The 22,601-nt window shown below is 52.9% G+C and overlaps 1 protein-coding gene across 2 annotated transcripts in view; it reads left to right on the forward strand.

Annotated features, from left to right (window-relative positions):
* PAX7 (paired box 7) overlaps window positions 1-22,601 on the forward strand; it is a 177,963-nt gene that overhangs the window by 780 nt on the left and 154,582 nt on the right. Inside the window, exons 2-4 of one of the 2 annotated variants that reach the window (XM_038746988.1) lie at window positions 2,016-2,251; window positions 2,979-3,108; window positions 4,944-5,078. In XM_038746988.1, the coding sequence (XP_038602916.1) occupies window positions 2,016-2,251; window positions 2,979-3,108; window positions 4,944-5,078 (501 nt within the window). The remainder of the gene's footprint in view (window positions 1-2,015; window positions 2,252-2,978; window positions 3,109-4,943; window positions 5,079-22,601) is intronic. The other variant, XM_038746990.1, reaches the window with a different exon arrangement.

Genomic DNA, 22,601 nt, shown 5'->3' on the forward strand with positions numbered 1-22,601 from the left:
AGCGAAAGGGTCTCAGGCAGGGTCGATGGTCCCTCGGGGCCGGACAGGGGGAGACCGGCTACATTTGTTTTAGCTCATTAGAGATCGCTGAAGCTGTCACCGGGGGAGAGGGGTGTAGAAACCCGAGGGATGAGAGTTGGGGGAAGGGTCTTAGGGAACTTTTCCGAGCCCTGCCAAAGCGAGAAGGGGTTTTTTTGCAATGACTTTGCACGTTCTCTGGAGGGAGGGAGAGAGAAAGAGGAGAAGGATCAAAAGGAGAGGGGAACTGGGAGGGAGAGAGATGGGGGAGAGGGAAAGGAAGAAGGGAGAGAGGGAGAGGGGGTGTCAGGAGCGGGCCGGGGAGCAAGCAGGAGCCCCGCGCGCGGATTAACGGGGGAGTGAGCGAGCCGGGTCCGTGCTCAAGTGTGAGAGGAAAACTCGTGCGGAGCCACGCAGCGGGGAGAAGTCCCGGGCTGCGGGGATTTGGCGAAGTACTTTTCTGTAGCAAATGAAAGTAAAACAGACGGCGAGGGGACGGATCAGAGGATTAGGACAATATTTGCACACCATGCCGGAGAATACTGAGGAGGGAAGCGAGCCGGGCTCTGGAGTGCCTCTTGAATATAAAATCGGCCACTCGACAGCTCTCGGCCGCTAATAGCATAGCCCCGCAGCCGCACCCGGTGACTCCGTATTAGGACTGCAGCTTTCTTATTAAATCAGGAGGCAACTCCGGCTCCCACTTTTGCAAAGGAAGAGGGTGGGGGGACACCAACAGAGCCCCCCTCTTCCCTTCCCTCTCCTCCCTCCCCCTTCAATTATGCAGCCGGCTTCTTCCATTCGGAAGCTGTGAAATCGTATTAATCTGCAAGATATACACTGCGAGAGTGCCAAAATTGGGGAGATGGGGCCGGATTAGAGCTTCGGCCGCCCCCCAGGCTCCCGGAAGAAAATGGTATAGACATTGCATTAGGCACGCGGTTAAGGATACCCCACACTTCTCTCTCCCACCCTCTCCCTTCCACCTCCCTAAATGCCTCCCGGTCCGAAATCTCGAGGTCCACGGGGAAGCACGAGCCCTCCCCCCACTCCCACTCTGCCTGCTGCTCTCGGGAACGGGATTCGGGAGCGAGCAGGCTTTCCGTCTTCGGGAAAATAAAATGCACAACGAAATAAACGTATCAGAGCCAAATTCAACGGGGAAGAAGCCGCCCCCCACACACTCCCGGAGCCCGGTCTAACCCCAAACCCCTGTCTGTGGAGTCAGGCCTATCGACCTTACTGGCTCTTTCTCGGGATACCACGATCTCCCGGCCCGCTTTTCTCCCCCCGCCCCAGTCTCTTCTGCCTCTTCCCTCGGGCTTGGAACCTTGGTGACGGATTTACAGTCCTGAAATTCAACGGATAATTCAGGCCCTCGAAGAATCCCGTCTGAGCTTGAATTAACCAACCCATGACAGGCGAAGCGTGGTGGGTACGGTCCCTAATTTTCCGAGTGGGCCGCTTACCCGGCCCCAAATCCCCGGATTAAAATGGCCAACTGTAATTCCCTGAGGGTGGTGTAAACTCGATATTCACGCTCCCCTGGAGCTCGGAGACCCTGGTGGGGAAGGGAGCTGAATCCGCTTTCCCACCCGCGTCTTCACTTCCCCATCTCAAATCAGATTCGAAGGGAGAGAGGCCCGGTAGAAGTCGAGCGAGCTCTAGTGGAGGGAAGCAGGGAGACAGGGTTGGAAGGGCCCCCAATCTGAAGCCTCTCTCCCCCCGCCCCAATTTCTCGGCTCCAAGCCCCTCGAGTCGAGCCGCCCATAGCTGCAGATGGAGAGGCCTGGAGGTCAAAGGGCACGGCCCAACATTGAGCGCGGTCAGTTCCGTGGGGCCCGCAGCTGGAAGGAGCCAGAGGGGTCCGGCCTGGTCTGGCCTCGGCCTCACGGATAGGATGGAGTCCTGTGGCCCCCTCTTTAACGCGCTACTCTTTCCTTTCTCGGCCTCCCACCCCATCCCTCCGCCCTCCTCCTCCTCCTGGTTCTCCCCAGTGTCCACCCCGCTGGGCCAGGGCCGGGTCAACCAGCTCGGCGGGGTCTTTATCAACGGGCGACCCCTGCCCAACCACATCCGCCACAAGATCGTGGAGATGGCCCACCACGGCATCCGCCCCTGCGTCATCTCCCGCCAGCTCCGCGTCTCCCACGGCTGCGTCTCCAAGATCCTGTGCCGCTACCAAGAGACCGGCTCCATCCGGCCCGGGGCCATCGGAGGCAGCAAACCCAGGGTGAGTGTCCGCGGGACCCAACGAGGCCTCCCCCGGCCCCAACCGGAGAGTACGGCGGTGGCAGAAGAGGGGTCGTAAGGAAGGGGGAATCCAGCTCTGGCCTAAAGAATCACACCTAAATCCCTCTCTGTAAAGTAGGGGTGGGAATCCTCACCGTTCCACCAAAGTGGAAGAGATACCCAGGTGCCAGTTGCAGGAGAGAAACAAGTGATCCGAATCTGGATTTTCCTGATTATCCGGATGGTCCACGCCCTGGCTCTTCCTGGTGGTGCAGGCCTGGTCCAGGGCGCACTGGGGAGCACGCATTGAGCTCTCACTCCCCCCTCCTGATATTCCCCCTTCCTCAGAGACCCCCCTTTACCTTCCTCCCCAAATCCTCGGGCCGGTACATCTCTTCCCAAGCAACAAGTTGCCTCCCCGCTCCGTTTGGCGGCTCGCCCAAAGACTCCCCCAGGGCCCTGTTCCCCCTCGCCGAATTGCCGGGAGCTTGAGCTATTTCTTTCTCCCTCCCCTATCCCCCCGCCCCCCTAGTCCATCCTGCCCCAGAGCCACCGGCCCCAAGAACTAATCTGAGCCAGAGGAAAAAGGTGTCCTAAGGCCCGGGGCTGGGGATCCTGGGAGCGAGGAAAGATCCTCTCTGGGGCCCTGAGGCCCCCGATTCTAGGCTTCAATTAAAAGCGATTCTGTGTCCTCTCTCTCCTGCCTGCACCCACTTTGGCCCCTAAAGCAGGTAGCCACTCCAGACGTGGAGAAGAAAATCGAGGAGTACAAGCGGGAAAACCCAGGCATGTTCAGCTGGGAGATCCGGGACCGACTGCTGAAAGACGGGCATTGCGACCGCAGCACCGTCCCCTCAGGTGAGAAGATAGCCAAGAAGGAAGGGAGTCTAGCCTGGGCTCCCGGAGGGCCCCCGAGAAAGCGGGGGGATCGACCGGCGCAAGGAAAGTGTCGCCCCCATTGCCTCCTCCCACCTCCCACCGCATCCCAGGGCCTTCAAGGTGGGGAGGGGATGGGGGAAGAGAAGGGTTGTGGGGACTGTCACTGGCCTAAGAAAGAAGGGAGGCCATAGCATCGGGGAATGACAGGAGAGAGGGGAAGGGAAAGGGAGGGAATTCCCCATTTCTACGGCGTTGGGGCAGGCGGTGCTGAGAGACGGGTCCGTCCGGAGGGGTAAATCCCGGGTAAGCCGGAGGCGGCCTCCCTACCCTGCCTTCCCTGCATCCACCCCTATACGACCCCCCAGGGTCCTGTCCAGGCCTGGGAGCATCGTCCCGCGGGAGTTGGAGCTGGGGTCAGAGCTGAGGTGGGGGAGCGTGGCTTAGTGGAAAGACCCCGGGTTTGGGAGTCAGAGATCATGGGTTCTAATCCCGCCTCTCCCACTTGTCAGGGGTGTGATTTTGGGGAAGTCACGTAACTTCTCTGTGCCTCAATTGCCTCATCTGTAAAATGAAGATTAAGACTGTGAGCCCCATGTGGGACAACCTGATTATCTTGTATCTACCCCAGCGCTTAGAACAGTGCTTGGCACATAATAAGCGCTTAACAAATACCATCATTACTATTATGGTTATTATTGTTATTATTATTATTGGAGGCTGGGTCGGGACTTGGATTAGGGGTTTGGGCAGGGGCTGAGGCAGGGTTTGGGGCAGGGGCAGTAGCTGGGGCAGGGGCCGGAGCAGCTCTGCAGACTCCTGCTGGGAGTGTGCAGAGTCGTGGACCCGCACCGCAGCCTCGAGGTCGGGCCTGGACGGGGAGGAAGGGGGCTACTGTGTGAGCGCGGATGGGCGGGAGCGCTAAGTGCATATGTGTATGAGCGTGTTAGGCTCTATGCATGTGTCAGCGCGCATTTGTCTGAGTGTGACAGGGCCAGGGACTGAATGTGTAAATGGAGCTGTATCTACGCATGAAATAGAGTGTGCAATGTGTGTCCTTAATTCTGCGTTTGGAGGGATAACCAGATCAAAATGGGCGGACACACAGGGGATTCGAGGGGATAGAGAAGCAGTGTGGCTCAATGGAACGAACACGGGTTTGGGAGTCAGAGGTCATGGGTCCTAATCCCGGCTCCGCCACTTGTCAGCTGTGTGACTTTGGGCAAGTCACTTCACTTCTCTGTGCCTCAGTGACCTCATCTACAAAATGGGGATTAAGACTGTGAGCCCCATGTGGGGCAACCTGATTGCCTTGTATCCCCCCAGCGCTTAGAACAGTGTTTGGCACATAGTAAGCGCTTAATAAATGTCATTATTATTATTATATGTGAGTGCGGGGGAGGGTGTGAAAATGAGTAGGTGTATGCTTGTAGGTGTGCATAGAAGACGAGTGTGGGTAAAGATGACGAAAAATAAGTTTGTAAATGTTTTGAAGTGGATGGGTGATGGGAGTGGGAGTCTGTTAATGTGCCCGTGTGATTGTGAGTGGGTGAATGAGTTAAGTGTTCGAAAGTGTGAATGTGTTTTTTGTGTCAATGAATGCGCGTATAGAGGCATGGAAGTTTGGGAGATGTAAACATCAGTATGTAGTTTTGTGCTAGTATGTGAGTGACTGTGTGTTCCTTCCCAAGATCCTTGCTTTTGAGACAGACCTCGAATCTTTCCCTTTGGGGGGGGGGGAAGGGGAGGGTCGGTCCTGGCAATCTCTCCCTTTCCCCAACAACTTATACTTTCTCTTTTGCTTTTGAATTTCTGAGGTTTAGTGAGTTCGATTAGCCGCGTGCTCAGAATCAAGTTCGGGAAGAAAGAAGAGGAGGACGAGTGCGACAAGAAGGAGGAGGACGGCGAGAAGAAGGCCAAGCATAGCATTGACGGCATCCTGGGCGACAAAGGTAGCGCGAAGCCCAACCACCACCACCTTCCCTCCCCTCAACACTCCTCCACTCCCGGTCCCCTCTCCCTCTCCCACCCCGGGACCCTCCTCTCTTCAGCTCACTTGCGGTGATCCCGGGCCCCGGAGAGAGGGAGAGGGAAGACCCAACTCCCTCGTTCGCTAATGCGACTGAGCAATGAGGAGCCCCACTCCAGTACGGGGAGGTGCTTTAGGGACATCGGGGAGGAACCCTTCCAAATTTAGCGGGATCTAGTGGGATCTGGGCCTCGCTCTCTCCCCTCTCCTGCCCCATCGCTCTGAAGTAAACTGGGAAGCTTGAATTGTAATCCACTTTCTAGCTATCTTCACATCTTCCAACAAGGGAAGCGGATGGGGCAGCTCGGGGTATGCTGTTTCGGTGGGAATAGGGGATTCGAGGATTGGTGTGGTGTTGCTTTTGAGGTGTTGGTATTTTTGTTCGGGTCCCGTCTCGATCAATTATTTACAGAAACTTGAGGCGGCGGAAAGGAGGGGGAGGAGTGGGGAGCGGGTAAGGGGGAGGTTTTGCTACTCCCTAAATGAATTTGTTAAACAGATTTTTCTGCCGCTTTCTAAACGGTCCCTTGAAACTCAGACTGACAGTTGACCGATCTGCGCAATCAATATCAATTAGAGAGCGCGGGCGAAGCGCCTCTCTCTTTCGGGGTCTGTGGCTCAGGAGGAGGTGGATGGGGAGGAGAGAGAGGCTGGAGGGGTGCCCGAAGGCGAGGATGGTGGGGAGAGGAAAAGGCAGCATTTCTGAATAGAGAGGCCTGCTGAGACCCCGAGGAATCTTCCCGTTTATCCCCGGGGCGTTGGTCCCGGACTGCCCTTGCGTGGGATCGAGGAACACGCCTGGCAGGGGAGTGGGAGGGAAACGAGCCCCTTAGGAGGAAAGGAGATTGGTGAGGGGAGTCAAAGGGGATCTGTTCCCCATCCTCTCCTGGAGTAGGAAGAGAGTGTCTCTGGAGGGAAGAAGGAAAATCAGGAGGGGAGGATCAGACAAGAGAGTTAAAGAGGAAAGGAACCCTGAGAGAGGAGTTCATTCATTTATTCATTCACTCAATCGTATTTATTAATAATTACCATATCTGTTAAGCGCTTACTATGTGCCAAGCACTGTTCTAAGCGCCGGGAGAGATACGAGGTGAGATACAGTCTCTTTCCCACATAGGACTCATAGTCTCAATCCATTTCGCAGATTGGGGAACTGAGGCCCAGAGAAGTGAAGTGACTTGCCCAAGGTCACACAGCAAACAAGTGGTTATTGAGAGCTTACCGTGTGCACAGCACTGTACTAAACGCCTGGGAAAATACAATACAGCAATAGAGACAGTCCCTGCCCACAACGAGCTCACAGTCTAGAGAGGGCAGTGACAGACGTCAGTACAAGTTAAACAAGCATCAAGTCATCAATACGAGTAGACCGGCATCAATATAAATAAATAAAATTACAGATATAAATATGTCTCCCCCAACCCCTGTTGGGGCTACTTGGGAGATTTTTGACTCTGACACAAGCAACCCATTAAAGCGATTCTGGATGGAGATAGAGGGGGTGACGAGTCAGAGGAGGGAGGAAAAATCATAGCAGCGAAAGCTCAGTGTCTAAGCCAGGACGGTCTTCCAGGGACGCCGCACCGCCCCTTGGCTTTCCCCAGGACCGCCGAGAAACGGACACATCAGTCCCGTGCCCAGCCGAAGCCTCCCTGTCGGGTTGGGCCCAAGTTTCGGGCTTTAAAAGGGGAAACAAATCGGGCGCTTGTATTTTGGTGGGGAGACCTCCGGGGTCAAGAGAGGCGAATTCCTTCTGGAGCCCTGAGCGAAAGGGGGCCAGGGAGGAGGGGGCAGACATCGAAACACAGCAAGCAGTATGCGGAGGAGAGGGTGACAGGACTACGAAATGACGACCAAAAATTGTCCCCGAACCCGCCCCAGGTGCCTCCTTCCAATTATATTTTGTCTCGGGACCCCTCTTCCTTCTCCCCTCCCGACCTTGAAAGTGAACTTTAGGGACAAAGACCAGAGGGTCTATTGACGCTTTCAGAGGAGACAAAAGCAAACAGTTTAGAGAAGGGAGAGAGAAAGAGAGGAAGAGAGAGAGAGAGAGAGAGAGAGAGAGAGAAGAGAGAGAGGGGGGGTAAGCGCCATTGACATTCAATAACCTGCAAGGAGGAGAGGGGTCCCGAGACAAAAGAGCAACGCGGGGAAGAAAAGGAGATAAATTATTCAAAACTCCCTGCTGTTCGGACAGTTTAGGAATATTATAAGGCGTCGAGCTGGAGGGGCCGGGCCCGGTGGATGCCGCGAAATGTTTTCTGATCCAGCGGGGTCAGGGCTCTTTGCAAATGAAACCATTGTGTCTCGAGGTTTTGTTCCACTTTCCTGGAGTTTTTCGAGAAGGTCGAGAGCGTTTAGTTAGGGGGAACACACCCTCGAGAACTGCCATAAATAGCTCCCAAATGAGGGGGTTTAGGGAGTTCGGTTCCTAGCGGCGCTGCATGGAGGAGAAGCCTCTTTTTTTAGGAAAAGTCGAGATTTTGCGGGGAAGGTTCCGCTATTTAAAACGTGTCACAGGAGCTGTTTTTCTGCGGGATGGGGCGGTGGAGGGCGGTGGGAGGAAACGGTTCTCTGGGGTCTGAGAAGGCGCACAACACCGCGGAGAACTAGGAGCCCAACCCGAGAACGGCGTAATCGGGTCCGAAACCGGGAGCTGCTGAGGGTCGAAGGTCTTCCTACCGCTTCCCGGGGCCTCCAAGTGACAGGGACAACACGGGGGCTGAAAGCGGCCTGGAGGGAGAGGGGGGAGGTCAGTTGATCTGGAAGGAAAGTGTGATGCTTTTAGCGAAAGGCGACCGTTGTGATGGGGCGGGCATCCCCTGGCCTAACCGGAGGACTCCCCCATAAACTCCAGTAACCGGACGTGGGGGAGGCGAGGACTGGTGTTTTCGTGGGTCTGTAGTACCGGATTGTGTGTCTGATTGTGTGTGTGTGTGTGTGCATGTGTGTGTTGTGGGTTAATTCATTCATTCAATCGTATTTATTGAGCGCTTCCTGTGTGCAGAGCACTGAACTAAGCTCTTGGGATGTACAAACCGGCAACATATAGAGACGGTCCCTCCCCAACACCGGGCTCAGGTCTGCGTTGTTTCTGCCGAGTGTGCCCCGACACGTGTAGGGCCAGCTTGAAGGTTTGATGTGGCTGTGTTGCTTTTGCGGTGTGTGTGTGTCCGCGCACGCGTTTTTGTACGTGCGTGTTGGGTGTAGCTCTCTACAAATTGAAAACGATTCGGGGTCTGAATCCGTGACCCCGGCCTCCTGTTCTCTGGAGAAAGAGAGGCAGAGCGAGGCAGAGACGGGGGGAGAGAGAGAGCAGGGAGAGGCTCAGGCAAAACTTTGTTTTGGATTCTTGCTCCTGACAAATGCCTTCCCTGGCGTTAGCGACTCTGCTGGCGGGGAGCCGCGGGAGACGTGGGGTTTAAAAGCTCTCCTCTTTAAGCGCTAAAGAGAGAATCTTCTCTGCGCCCGTTTCTTTCTATCATCTGGTTGGCATTTAATAATGTTAAGACTTATTAGAGCTGGTAATGAAAACTGGGGCTGTTGAATAGGGACTGTGTTGGAGAGGGGTGTAATAGCTTCGAGGCATGGTAAGGAACTATTTATCCGCAATCAGTGCTCACTCTCTGAGTTGGAAGCACAAACGTTAAGTTGAAGGGTTTTAAGGCAGATTAAATTGAGCCTTTATTTCTCTGCACTTTCATCTTTGAACAGCTCACTCCTGTTCGCCTTGGGCTGATATTCATGAGGCCGTCCTTATTTTTTTTTCTCTTATCCTTGTTAGGACTGAATTATTACGATTGTTGCTGTTGTTGTGTTGTAGGGCGGCGGGGCTCGGGCGCAGGATCTCTCACCTGGCGGAGGAGCGTCGGGGTAGTTTTCACCTTCCCCCTCCGGCTCCGTCCAGCCTCGGTTTTGAGCGAGGCGGGAAAAGGGCAGAAGGGGAATCAAATCGAGCTGGAAAACCGTCCAGCTCACAACAGTGTTCGCCCCGTCTCGGACAGACAAGCGGACAGAAAAGGCAGGGCCAAGCCACCCTGAATCCCGAGGCCGAAGCCGAGGAGAATGTGCCCGTCTGGGAAGGGGAGGGCTAACGAAGCGGTTTGAGGGCAATCATCATCATCAATCGTATTTATTGAGCGCTTACTGTGTGAAGAGCACTGTACTAAGCGCTTGGGAAGTACAAGTTGGCAACATATAGAGACAGTCCCTACCCAACAGTGGGCTCACAGTCCAACAATCAAATCGGTGGTATTTACTGAGCGTTTTCCGTGCGCCTGTCCTGAGCGCTTGGGAGAGGACAATAGAGGGAGTAGACACAACCCTTTCCCTCCAAGACATTGCAAGCATCACTCGAGTTGGGAGAGAGAGAGACCCCGGCGTCCGATGCTGAGATCTGCGGGCAGGAGAGGGGTGTTAGAACCGGGCCGGGAGCGGGATGGGCGAAGGGCGGAATAGCGGGGAAGAAGGAACGGGCAATCCAAGTGTGGAGCGGAGAGGGGAGCGGGACGGGAAGAGAGGGGAGAGCGCGCAGAGTGTCTGTTTAGACACTTGTAAAAGGAGGTGGCAACAATTTAATTTGGCAGCGGCGGAGGCTGCTAATGCGGTTTTCGGTGGTTCGCTACATTGAAGGAAGCTGTTTTGATTGTGTGTACAAGGACCTGCCAAATTTAATTAGGCTCCGGGGGAGCGAATGAATAGGGGAAGGGGGAGCCTCTCCCCTCGGTCTCCGCTCCATTTTCGGTTTCACACCTGGAAGTGCTATTGTTCTCTGAAAGGGCGAGCGGGGGTGGGAAGATTGGGGTGGGGGGGAGAGAGGAGGGAGGGGAAGAGGAGGGAGCCGGGGAAGGGGAGCAGATATCAGTCAATTTATCAAGAAACAATCTGCATTGATTTAAACCAACAAGCTCCCGCCTCTGTAAATGTGTGTTTAGAGAGAAGTAATTGACACTTCACAAAATCAAAGGATTACCCCGGGTTGGCAATCTAATCAAACAGAGACCAGGCGGGATTTGTGACCGTTCAGAGGAGGATCAACCTGGCATAATGGAGGCCAGAGAAAGATAGGAGGGTGTCAGGCAATTCTGTGGCTTTCGCCTGGGCTCCTCCGTGAATATTCAGCGAGACGCGGGGGCGGGGGGAGGGAGTGGGCGGTTTGCGGGGGATGGAGGGGGGACGGGGGGCGAGAGAGAGAGAGGAGAGAGAGAGAGAGAAGTCCCAGCAAAGGAGATGCGAGGGAGCGCTCTCATTCAACGCTGACACGCACCATCCCCCCCCCACCCGCCCCCCTCCATCCCCAAAAGAGAGAGCTGAACAAATGAAGTACAACAATAAAGAGAGATAACAATTACAAAGGCAAACACGGGCTCTCGCGAGCTGGTAGCCTCAGAACCCGGTGTAAATAAACAAAGTAGGCAAATGTTTGCAAGATAAACTCTTTCCTAAATCGAGTGTGACGGGAAGGAGAGAAGAGACAGAGGGAGATAAGGTTGGAGGGGGAATAAACGAGGCATAATCTAATACGAGACATTTTGAAAACAAACTTTAAACGAGGGGAAAGGAGGGGAGGGGGAGAACAATTATCCAGCGGGGAGAGGGCAAGGCCCCAGACGGACGGTGAGTTCTGCAGCGGGAATTCTGAAGAATGGAGAGAAGGGGCGAGGGAGGAGGAGGGAAGGGGGTTTCTACATTGGAAAGGGAGATTTCTGAACACACCGTATTAGATCTGATGGCTCAACGAAGGAGAGGGAGGGGATTGAAATTGGAATTCACTGTCAGAACTTGTCAATAATCCAAATCCAAGCTTTCCAAAGGGCTGTGGAGGTGGGTGTCTCGGGGATGTGGATATACCAGTAGGATGCGTGCATTTGAGGGGTGTGTGTGTGTGTGGGGGGGGTACCTAGAGACATCTCTATACACCTACTCTTTCAAGGCTTTGCACATGAGTCTTGTGTGCGGCCGCAAAGTAGTTAAAGGCATTAGATATTTACCAGTTTGAAATAAGCTTGGTTAAGAAGAGGAAAGAGAGGAGAGAGGGAGAAAGCGAGAGAGAAACATTGAAAAGATGAGGCCGGGGAAGACTTCAAACGAATTCATCATTTGGAATGGTGAAGGGGAGATTTACCAGACAGTATTGGGAAGTTATTTAGATATTAATAACATTTTCCTGAGGCGCGGCGGCTGCCGCCATCTGCACTTCTCTCGCAGCTATTTGGCTGGGTGAAATATGGGAGACTCAAATGTTGGGGAGAGATAACGCAATCAGACTAACCCGGTCCTGTGACGGCATCATAGCATTAAACTCGGATTAACCCCCCCCCACACACACACACACCCTCCCCCTTTCACAGCTTTCCGAATTTTCAGTGGAATTTACATGGCAGGATTTTAAAGCACATATAACACTAGCCTTAAAGCTGTGAAGTGCTTATTTGGGCATTAAAAAAATCAAGTCTCTGTGAAAATGGTGGTTGTTATATGCCCGCAGACAAAATAAGAGTGAAATCTAGAAGCCATGAGATTCCTCCGTAACTTTTTCATTTTCTTCGCCAGAGTTCTCTCTAACTCCCAGATTTCTACTCGGTCAGGGCCGAAGGTGTGGGAGAGATTTGGGGTTGGGGGTGTTGGGGCGTGCAGGGGCAAGGGTTGGCTCAGAGGCCTCAGAGCCTCAAGGAGAAAGTGAGGAGGGAACGGTTCCGTTGCAATTTTGCTGATTGAGGGGTGGCCCTCCCTCCACCCCCTACCTCCCCTCCCCACTCCCGCCCCCCCCCCCAAAAAAAAATCTTTCAGGCCAATGTTGGTTAAAAAGAGGAAAACGTTGAAGCGGGGTCACCATTTTTTTGACCTTCTCCGGAGGTTTTCGGGCGGGGTAGGGGTCGCAGTGCGGGAAGGAGGCCGCCGATCCCCAAATCAAATCAAGGCAGAACGATGACCTAAGGGGGGAAAATAGCCACTATTAAAAAGTTCCCTCCTGAACTTCAAACAAAGAACTGGGGTGGGGGGTGAGGGGAAGGAGGGAGATGGAGAGGCCAAGGGGAGGGAGTTGGAGATGGAAAGGGGGGGGGTGGTTTGCAGGGGTCAGGGAGGAGTGAGTAGGGAAGTAGGAGACGTGGAGAAGGGGAAGAGTGGGAAGGGAAATGTGTGTGGGGGGTTCACTCTCCTAACCCCAGACTCGTGGGAGTCCAGAATCTCGGCCGTCTGCCCGGGAGGGCAGGTGTCTAAAGGGGTGAGGAGGTGAGAGGCCGGTAGCGTGGCTCAGTGGAAAGAGCCCGGGCTTTGGAGTCAGAGGTCATGGGTTCAAATTCCGGCTCCGCCAACTGTCAGCTGTGTGACTTTGGGCAAGTCACTTCACTTCTCTGTGCCTCAGTTACCTCATCTGTAAAATGGGGATTAAAACTGTGAGTCCCCCCCGTGGGACAACCTGATCACCTTGTAACCTCCCCAGAGCTTAGAACAGTGCTTTGCACATAGAAAGCGCTTAACAAATACCATCATCATCATTAGTTACTCCCGTAGTCACTCGGACCCCAGATTGCCCCCGGATGGGGAAAATCATCCTCAGAGGGGCCGGGCTCAGAACAATGGGGACACCGCCGGAGACAGGGGCTGGGGTCAGGGCAGTGTGCAGTGGGGGCTGTCCACTGGAGGGAGGGTGACAGAGCAGTGCGCAGTTGAGGCTTTCCACTGGCTGAAGGTGACAGGGCAAAGTGCAGAGTGTTTGTGTGTGTGTTGAGGGGACAACAGACCGCTGTCCGGAAGGTGCCAAGGCAGTTATCGAAGTGTGGTGGGCCCGAATCAGACAAAAAGACCTGAAACGTGTCAGCCGGTGACCTTCTGAATGATGGAGGAGGGGATGAGAGAAGCAGCGTGGCTCAGTGGGAAGAGCACGGGTTTGGGAGCCAGAGGTCATGGGTTCTAATCCCGGCTCCGCCACTTGTCAGCTGTGTGATTTAGGGCAAGTCACTTCAGGGAAGATGCTGGGCGTCCGGGAGAGATTGGACCCCACCCACATTAGTGACACCGAGGAAGAAATTTAGAAAGACAGAGTGACGAAAGAAAAACAAAGAGACATAGACGGAAGAGAGAGTTAGAGACAGACGCGAACAGATCGAGACAGAGAGATACCCAGAGAGTGAAGGAGATGGAAAACCGGAAAGATCGAGATAGGAGACCTGGGACGGACACGAAGGGACAGAGATGGGAGGGTGGGGAGGGTCGGGGGTGGAAAGGAGAAAGAGGGAGAGACAAAGAGAGAGGGAGAGAAACATTGGAGGTCAGAGACACAGACGCAAAGAACGAGAGAGACAAGGGAGAGTAGGGGGAGAGAGAGGCAGCGAAAGTTAAAGATAAAGTCAGAGGTGACGAAAGTCAGAGAAACTGAAAGAGATAACGAGAGTCAGGGAGACAGAGCTATCTCTGTCCTGGACGGACACGAAGGGACATGGATGGGGAGGGTGTGGAGGGTCGGCGGTGGAAAGGAGAAAGAGGGAGATAAAGAGTCGAGAGAGAGACAAAGAGAGGGAGAGAGAGATTGGGAGTCAGAGACACAGACGCAAAGAACGAGAGAGACAAGGGAGAGTCAGGGAGAGAGAGAGGCAGCGAAGTCATAGAGAGAAAGTCAGAGGTGGCGAGAGTCAGAGACAGAGACAGAGAGACAGGGAAAGTCAGAGAGACAGAGACTGAGAGAGACGAAGACCCAGAGAATCAGAGAATCAGAAACAGACGAGGGGGTGAGAGGAGAGACAGAGACAGAAAGGGGCAGCGAAAGAGAGTCGGAGAGCGAGATGGAGCCATCAATTAAGGGGAAGGAGCCACTTGAAGCGTTGACACGCGCTCACTTCGCCTTATCAGAAACGGTTTCGTTGACCCTGATACAAAACGAATTCAACCCAAGATAGAGGCCGGATCGCGGGACAGGGCGTCTGTGCCTACCGGAGTCTTGACCTTTCGCTGTTTGGACTGGTCCGGCCCGGACGCCTCAACTTTTGGGTTTGAATCCGTAAGTCCCCAGAGAAAGGTGCCAGAGGGAGCGAAGATTGGAGAGGAGAATCACGGTTCATCTGTATAAACAAACAAAAAAGACGGAGCAGTGGGTATTCCATATCTCCTGGTAGCTGAGGGGATGTTTATCGATCTTAAAAATTGACATTTTTTGCGTGATGCCCGTCACACCACATTTAATTCCCAGCGCATCGTCCATTTTAAGGTATCTCTGGAGGGGAGGGAGAGCGAGCGGGTCATCATCCCCACTCCATAGACCGGTGGCGGAGGAAGGGGGTGGGGAACCCCGGAGGGCCAGAGATAGGCAGGGCCACAGAGAGAGTGGAGATGGTGTTGGGGGGCCCGGGGGGAGGAAGACGGGTTTGCGGACGGGTTTCCCTATCACCCAGATCCGGAATCTGGATTCAGTCATTCATTCACTCATTCATTCGTATTTATTGAGCGCTTACTGTGTGCAGAGCACTGTACTAAGTGCTTGGGAAGTACAAATCGGCAACATGTAGAGACGGTCCCTACCCAGCAACGGGCTCAGTCTAGAAGGGGGAGACAAACAACAAAACCAGTAGACAGGTGTCAATACCATCAGAATAAATAGAATTATAGATATATTCTGGCGACCCATCCCCACCCCACCCTATCCAACTCGAGTGCCCCTCGCAGCCCTCAGCCCTTTCTTCCTTTCCCTCCACAGAGCGGATCTCTGATTCCCTTCTTTCGCAATCTCCCCTTCAACACCTGGCTGAACTCCCTCATCGATCGATCAGTAGTATTTACTGAGCGTTTACCGGTTGGGCTCTGCGTGTGCTGATAGGGAAGAGACTGCCAGACAGTTCCCCCAGGAGACGCCTGAGGGTTCAATCAGTCAATCGTATTTATTGAGCACTGGCCGTGTGCAGAGCACTGTACTAAACGCTTAGGAGAGTACAGTATAACAATATACAGAGCTGGCAGATACATTGCCTGCCCCGAAAGAGCTTACAGTCTAGATGGGAAGACAGACATTAATATAGATAAATAAATTACGGATCTGGACCTAAATACTGAGGGGCTGAGGGAGGGTTCCCGTCTCTTGCTCTGGTGCAGCGGCCGGAAGCTTCAGTTTTCCCGACCTCAAGGGACAAGAGCAGCGGATAGTAATAATAATAATAATAATATGATTACGGTATTTGTTAAGCGCTTACTATGTGCCAAGCGCTGTTTTAAGCTCTGGGGTAGATACAAGGTCGTCAGATTGTCCCACGTGGGGCTCACAGTCTTAATCCCCATTTTACAGATGAGGGAACCGAGGCACAGAGAAGTTAAGTGACTTGCCCAAGGTCACACAGCAGACAAGTGTCGTAGTCGGGATTAGAACCCACGACCTCTGACTCCCAAGCCCGCGCTCTTTCCACTAAGCCATCTGAGCCCGGAGCTGAGATGATGGGAGCTCTTCCCCTGGCCTCCGAGGAAGAAGGACGCGGCTGTGACCCCTCTCCCCTCCGCCCAGCCAGTGTGGGGCTTTCGGGGGTGACTTCTAGGGACGAGCCCAGCGAACCGAGTCCCCAAAGCCCCCCGCTCCTCATCGCTTTCGGGCTACGTGTGCCCCCTGCCAGAGGTTTGCTCCTGGCCTTTCATTCGACCCTCGGAACCGTTTCTAAAACTGGAAGGAAGCCCTTGGCGTGACCCTCAAGAACACTGGATGCGGCCCGGGGTCTTCCCGACCGGCTCCGGGGGCAGAAGGGAGGAGGGGCCGGGGGAGAAGGCCCTCGGGACTCTTTCGCCTTCACTGCAGTCTTTGTCTGAGCCTAAAGATCGCAGATCAAAGAGGCCCCGGGCCTTCAAAAAAAAAGAAGAAGAAGAAGAAGAGGGGTGGGGGGTGGGTTGGGGGAGAAACTAGTTATGAAACCCCTGCCTGAACTCTGGTCATCTTTGTGTGCCCCAGACCAACCCAGCCCCCAAACCCAAGCGGTCGGGTCGGGATGGATTTGAAAAAACTCTCCTGGCAGCCAATTCCGACCTCAAAGTCCCCCCCCCCCCAATGAAATGGTGAGGCCCGGTCCTCCCCTAGGGGAGAACTTTGGGAAGGTGGGGTGGGATGAGAAGAGAGACGGGGCAATTTATCCAGCTGCAATCCAGTCTGCAATGTGTGTGTGTGGGGGGGGGGGGGCGACCCCGCCAGCAGCCTTTTGTAACTTTGGGGGACAGTACGGGGAGAGAATGGGGGGCTGGGGTCCCAAGCTTTAGGTGCAGCGAGACTCAGATCTGGTAGCCGGGAGACTCCCTTTGGGAAGGCGGAGGCCGAGGTAAAAACGGGACGCGTTGGTGAGGGGAAAGAGGGGTAAGAACCCCGAAGATAAGGCAGCTTTACCTGGCTCTTTAGAGAGCAGGAAAAAAGGCGGGGGAAAACGCTAACACCCGAAAGGGAGGAAGGAAATATAGCTCGGAGAACGGGACAAAAGCTTCGGCTTATTCCGAACTTTTCCGGGATGGGAAACGTGGACCTTAGAAAAGTAGAGAGGATAATCGCGTCGAATATTCGTATAAATTTAAACGAAACGCATTCTCCGTGATTCTCTGGCTATTCACTTTGGGCCTGAATGCTCCGAATCTTTGGTTTTCCTACTTTGTCTCATTTCCCCAGTGTAGACCTGGTCTACACTACAGAGATTTCCGCAGACGCCGCCGCTCGGAGTTCCAGGATGATGCTCTGGAGAGGAGGGGGAAGATGGGGGGTTTATATCCCGGGGAGATGTGGGCAGGGACTGTGTCTGTTTATTGCACTATCCCAGCGCTTAGTATAGTGCTCTGCACATAGTAAGTACTCAATAAATACGATTGAATGAATGATTGAATTGGTTTCCCCAACTTCGTTAGAAAAGGGATCAGGACCAAACGTCTCCCCGTGGGAGCGTAGCTGGGGGTTTCCAAGGGTGGGAGGGAAAGCGGAGATATTCTGCCTTCTCCCGTCTTCCATCTCCCTAATTATAGGGGATCAATGATCTTAACCCTCTGGCCCGGGTCCTAGCGCCCCCCACTTTTTGCTGCGAGGAAAGTTGGATTTTTTTCTTTCTTTCTTTTTTTAGCTTGGAGCTTCCTTTGCCCAGTCTCTGCCCCTCGTCCCCCTTAACGAGAATATTGTCTAGCCCCTGGCCCGAAGAACCTGCGAACAACATCAGTACTTTGATTGCGGATGGGAGGGTAGCTCTTTCTCCCTCCCCCATCTCTTCTTCCCTCCACCCTCTCTCTTCCCTCTTTCTGTTCCTGGCCTCCCAATCCCCAGAACACAACCCTCCCTCTTGTCCGATGGAGAAAGTCAAAGATAAAAAGCCTTCCTCCCTCCCCAAACGGCGGTCGTCCGAGGGAGGGGGGAGGAGGGGGAGTGCTAGGTGAAGGGACAAATTATTATGATTGTATTGACCTTTCAGGCAGCTTGGGGAGAGGGTGGAAGAGGAGAAGGGATCCGACGGAAGAGAGGGGGCGAGGCATCTCCTCGGGGGAGAAATCCAATTTCTTAGTGAATAAATCCGACCAAGTTCCCCCTTATCCCCCGTCCTTTTCCCTTCAAAAGTCATCTTCCCTCCACCTCCGATCCGGCAGGCTCACGCTCAGAGGGGACGCCAGTTCAGGCTGTCACCGTCTCTCGAAAAATAAAACGAAATAAAAACACCCCTCCCCCCCAAAAAATTACCCCCCACCCCACACATAGAAGTGGAAATTGGCCAGTCCCCCGTCCCTGGCATCTGATGTGGCCGCCACGCCGTCTCCTGAGCGCAACCGAGACTGTGAGCTCGTTGTGGGCAGGGATTTTCATTCTTTATTGCAGTACTCTACTTTCCCAAGCGCTCAGTCCAGTGCTCTGCACACAGTTAGCGCTCAATAAATACGGTTGAATGGATGAATGAACTTTCCTCTTCCCCTTTAGTAGAGAGTGGTTAGTGTTGCCCCCTGACTCCCTCTCCCTCCTCCCTCTCTGTGCCCGCCCAAAACCTCCTCCGCCCCCTGCCCTCTCTCCCCTGGGACGGGGACATAGCGTAGTGGCCAGCGCACGGTCTTGGGAGTCAGAAGGTCAGGGGTTCGAATCCCAGCTCCTCCATTTGTCTGCCGTGTAACCTTGGGCAAGTCACTTCAATTCTCTGTGCTTCAGTTTCCTCCTCGGTAAAATAGGGATTGAGACTGTGAGCCCCACGTGGGGACAAGGGACCGGATCCAATGTAATGATAATGATAATAATAATTAATAATGATGGTATTTGTTAAGCACTTACTGTGCGCCAGGCACTGTTCTAAAGGCTGGGGTAGATACAAGATAATCGGGTTGGACACAAGGTTCATAATCTTAAATCCCCATTTTACAGAGGAGGGAACTGAGGCACAGAGAAGTTAAAAAGTGGCAGAGCGCTTAGTACAGTGCCCGGCACATAGTAAGCACTTAAATATCATTGTTATTATTGTTATGGGACCTGCCTGCTCCTCTCCCTCCCTTCCTCCGGCTCCCTCCTCCCCCACCCCCCCTCCCCCTATCCTCCCGTTCTCCCTCCTCCCCGCTTTTATTTTATGTGTGCGCCCCCCTCCCCACCTCCCTTGGATCGGGCCTTGCCCATCCCTCTCCCCGCCTCAATAGCCACTTTAGAAATACAAACAACTTTAAAGATAAAGTAACCAAACCCGACCGGGACTTTGAATGGGCGAATAGTTGTCCGCCTTTACTATGGAGTGTGCAGCGGGCTTTGCCTAATCCAGCTTTCATTTTCACCGACAAACGCCGAGGTTTTCTATCTGCCTCCCGGCCCCTCAGGAGACTGATTAGACAACAAAAAGCCCCCATTATCCCGAGAAGAAAACAGGGAGGGGACGCGGGGCTCCCCGGCTCTGTGAGGATGAGAGCGGCTCCGAAACTATTGACTTAGTGGATGAAGTCAAGAGCAAACACACTGAGGGCTGAAAGGGGTGGATGGGAGGGGGCGGGAGAGAGGACCGGGCATTTCGTTTGCAAGAAAAGAAAAAAAAAATCCACATCGGTTTGGATTCGGGGAAGCCCCGGGTCAGCGGTAAACTGAAGAGGGAATGCTCCCCCTCGCCCCTCTTAAACGGTTCCTCAGTGACTTTTAAACCTCCTCAATCTCTCCATACCGCTCTGCCTCCTAACCCTGCAAATCAAATCGTCTCAGGTCTCGGGTTGTCTCCTCACTAGCCCATTTCACGCTGGAACCTCCCCTGACAACCCCGCCACCAACCCAAACACGGAAAAGATTTCCAACTTGGCTCTCCCTTCAACCGGTCTTCCAATCTCCCCTCCCTCCAAAGCATTAAATCCTGTTTCCTCCTCCTCCCCACCGCCCCCCCCCCACCACAAGTCGCCACCCCAACTCAGCTAACTCTTAGATTGAAACTCCTTGAGGGCAAGGATCGTGTCTACTGACTCTCTAGTATTCTTCCGAGAGTTTAGCACGGTGCTCTGCACATAGTAGGTGCTCAGTAAACATTTGTGGTTAATTGATTGAGAGAGGGGCTGGGACAGATCAGGGAGGGTAGTAAGCTCACAGACTGTAAGATTGTCGTGGGCAGAGAATGTGTCTGCTGAATTGTTATATTGTACTCTCCCAAGTGCATAGTACAGTGCTTTGCACACAGCAAGTGCTCAATAAATACGATTGACTGGCTGACTAGTAGGGCTTAGTGTATGTGTCCTGAGGCTGACCATCGTGTGAGAAGGATAAGCCTCATCACCCCTTTTCTCTAAGCACCCTTGATCGGGTCTGTTGGAGACATTCATTCATTCACTCATTCCATCATATTTATTGAGTGCTTACTGTGTGCAGAGTACTGTCCTAAGCACTTGGAAGAGTACAATAATAATGACAGCATTTGTTAAGTGCTTAGTATGTGCCGAGCACTGTTCTATGCGCTGGGGTAGATACAAGGTCAACAGGTTGTCCCACGTGGGACTCAAAGTCTTAATCCCCATTTTACAGGTGAGAGAACTGAGACACAGAGAAGTGAATTGACTTGCCCAAAGTCACACAGCTGACAAGTGGCAGAGCTGGGATTCGAATCCATGACCTCTGACTCCCAAACCCGGGCTCTTTCTACTAAGCCATGCTGCTTCTCAGTACCACAATAAACAGACACATTCCCTGCCCAAAATGAGCTTAGAGCCTAGACACATAGCTCAGTCTAATGGACTGTGGGTTTGATCCAGATGGCATTGCCTTGTGAAGGGCTTCACTCTTCTTCCTGGACCCTAGAAAGGAAAGGAAGGATTAATCAATCAATAGCATTTATTGAGCTCTTACTAGGTGCAGCTCACTGTACTAAAGTGCTTTGGCCAGTACTATACTACAGAATTGACAGAAATGATCCCTGCCCATGATGAGTTTACAGTTTAGAGGACGTGCTTACATGAATGAACCAACGTGGCCTAGTGGATACAGCATGGGTCTGGGAATCAGAAGGACCTGGATTCTAATCCCAGCTCCACCACATACCTGCTGTGTGACCTTGGGTAAGTCACTTCACTTCACTGGGCCTCAGTTCCCTCAACTGTAGAATGGGGGTTAAGACTGTGAGCTCTATGTGGGGCATGGTCTGTGCCCATTCTGATCTTATATCTACCCCAGTGCTAGTACGGTGCCTGGCACATAGTGAGCACTTAACAAATACTCTAAACAACAACAAAAGCAGGATTTAGAGGTCTTTCTGTAGGTCCCCACTCTCTCCCTCTCCTTACCCTGTGCACTGGATCCCTAGTTGTGGGGGGGGATGATGATGACGGACAGGGTGGAGGCATTTGTGTTTGGGTAAACTGGGTTGGGTTGTGCGTGCCATTTAGATGCTACTAGTGTGGGGACACAGAACTCCCTGTGGAATCAGATAAATCTCTTTCTCCCTCACTTTCACTTCCCACCTGGGATTCCTCTGGGCTCCTTGGAGACAGTTCCTCTGGCAAGCGTTGTTCCAGAACCCTGACAAGGGACCTCCCCCCAACCCTACCCAGAAGCATGGCATAGTGGATAGAGCACAAGCCTTGGAGACAGAAGGTCGTGGGTTCTAATCCCAGCTCTGCCACTTGTCAGCGGTGTGACCTTGAGCAAGTCACTTCACTTCTCTGCCTCAGCTACCTCAACTGTAGAATGGAGATTGAGACTGTGAGCCCCACGTGCGACAGGAACTATATGCAACATGATTGCTTGGTTCTACCCCAGTGCTAAGTACAGTGCTTGGCACAAAGTAAGAGCTTAATAAATACTATTATTATTATTTTTTATTTGAGGGTCTGGGATTCAGTGATATTTACTGAACACTTACTATGTGCAGGGGACTGTACTAAGCACTTGGGAGAGCACAACACAACATAATTTGCAGACATGTTTCCTGTCCATAACGATTCATGGGGCATTCTCTCCAAGGAGGAGGCAGAAGCTCAAGCTGTTGATATGCAGACGTTGAAGTGCAGTGGGGCAGGGAGGTGGAATGGGTTACAGAGGCAGTCGTGAGTGGAGGGGTGGGGTTGTGGGGGCAGTACAGCCCTTCAACCTCCGATACTGAAAATCTGGGAGTGGGAAGCCAAAAGGACAGAGTTCCTTCCTCTGAAGGGGTTTTATAACAACTGGTTAGACACTATTATGTGCCAGGCACTGCACTAAGCCCTGAGGTGGATACAGCAAATTGGGTCAGACACAGTCCCTATCTCACTTGGGGCTCACAGTCTCAATCCCCATTTTACAGATGAGGTAACTGAGGCACAGAGAAGTGAATTGACGTCCAAGGTCACACAGCTGACAAGTGGCACAGCCAGAATTAGAACTCATGTTCTTCTGACCCTCAGGCCCATTCCCTATCAACTTTGCCATGCTGCCAGACCTCAGATCTGTGGGCCATTCAATCAATCATATTTGTTGAGACTTTATTTCTTGCAGATCACTGAACTAAGCACTTGGGAGAGTACAATATAACAAAGTTGATAGACATGTTTTCTGCCCATAAGGAGTTTACAGTCTAGAGGGCCATTCAGTAGGAAAGGGTTAGCTCAAGAAGGGCTTTGCCTTTAGTCCCACTGGAATCAACCCAGCTGGTCCCTGCTGATTCCCCATGTTTAATGTGGGCAATGGGACTGAATACTAAATCAGATCAATTAGTGGATCGTTCTTTGAGACAGATCTTTGGTGCCTTGGAATTTTATATCATCTTGAAAGGAGTTTCTGGTTCCCCTTTACCCCATCCCCCTCCAAAGCTTGGGCAAGCTTCAAAATAGAAAAGTTCTTTTTAGGTTTGAGTTGCACACACTTTTCATTGTGCTGTTTAAATGCAGGAAATTTCATAAGTGTTATTGTGCTGTTTAATGCAATCATTTTCATAAGTATTGTATGCATATCATAGAAAGAATTTCTAGGAAAGTCTTGAGTTCAAAGAAAAGTTTTGCCTGCGTGTAGTAGCTCTTTTGAAAACCATGTTCTTAAACCAGATCTCAG

The sequence above is a fragment of the Tachyglossus aculeatus genome, chromosome 5 (assembly GCF_015852505.1).
Source record: "Tachyglossus aculeatus isolate mTacAcu1 chromosome 5, mTacAcu1.pri, whole genome shotgun sequence".
NCBI lineage: Eukaryota > Metazoa > Chordata > Mammalia > Monotremata > Tachyglossidae > Tachyglossus > Tachyglossus aculeatus.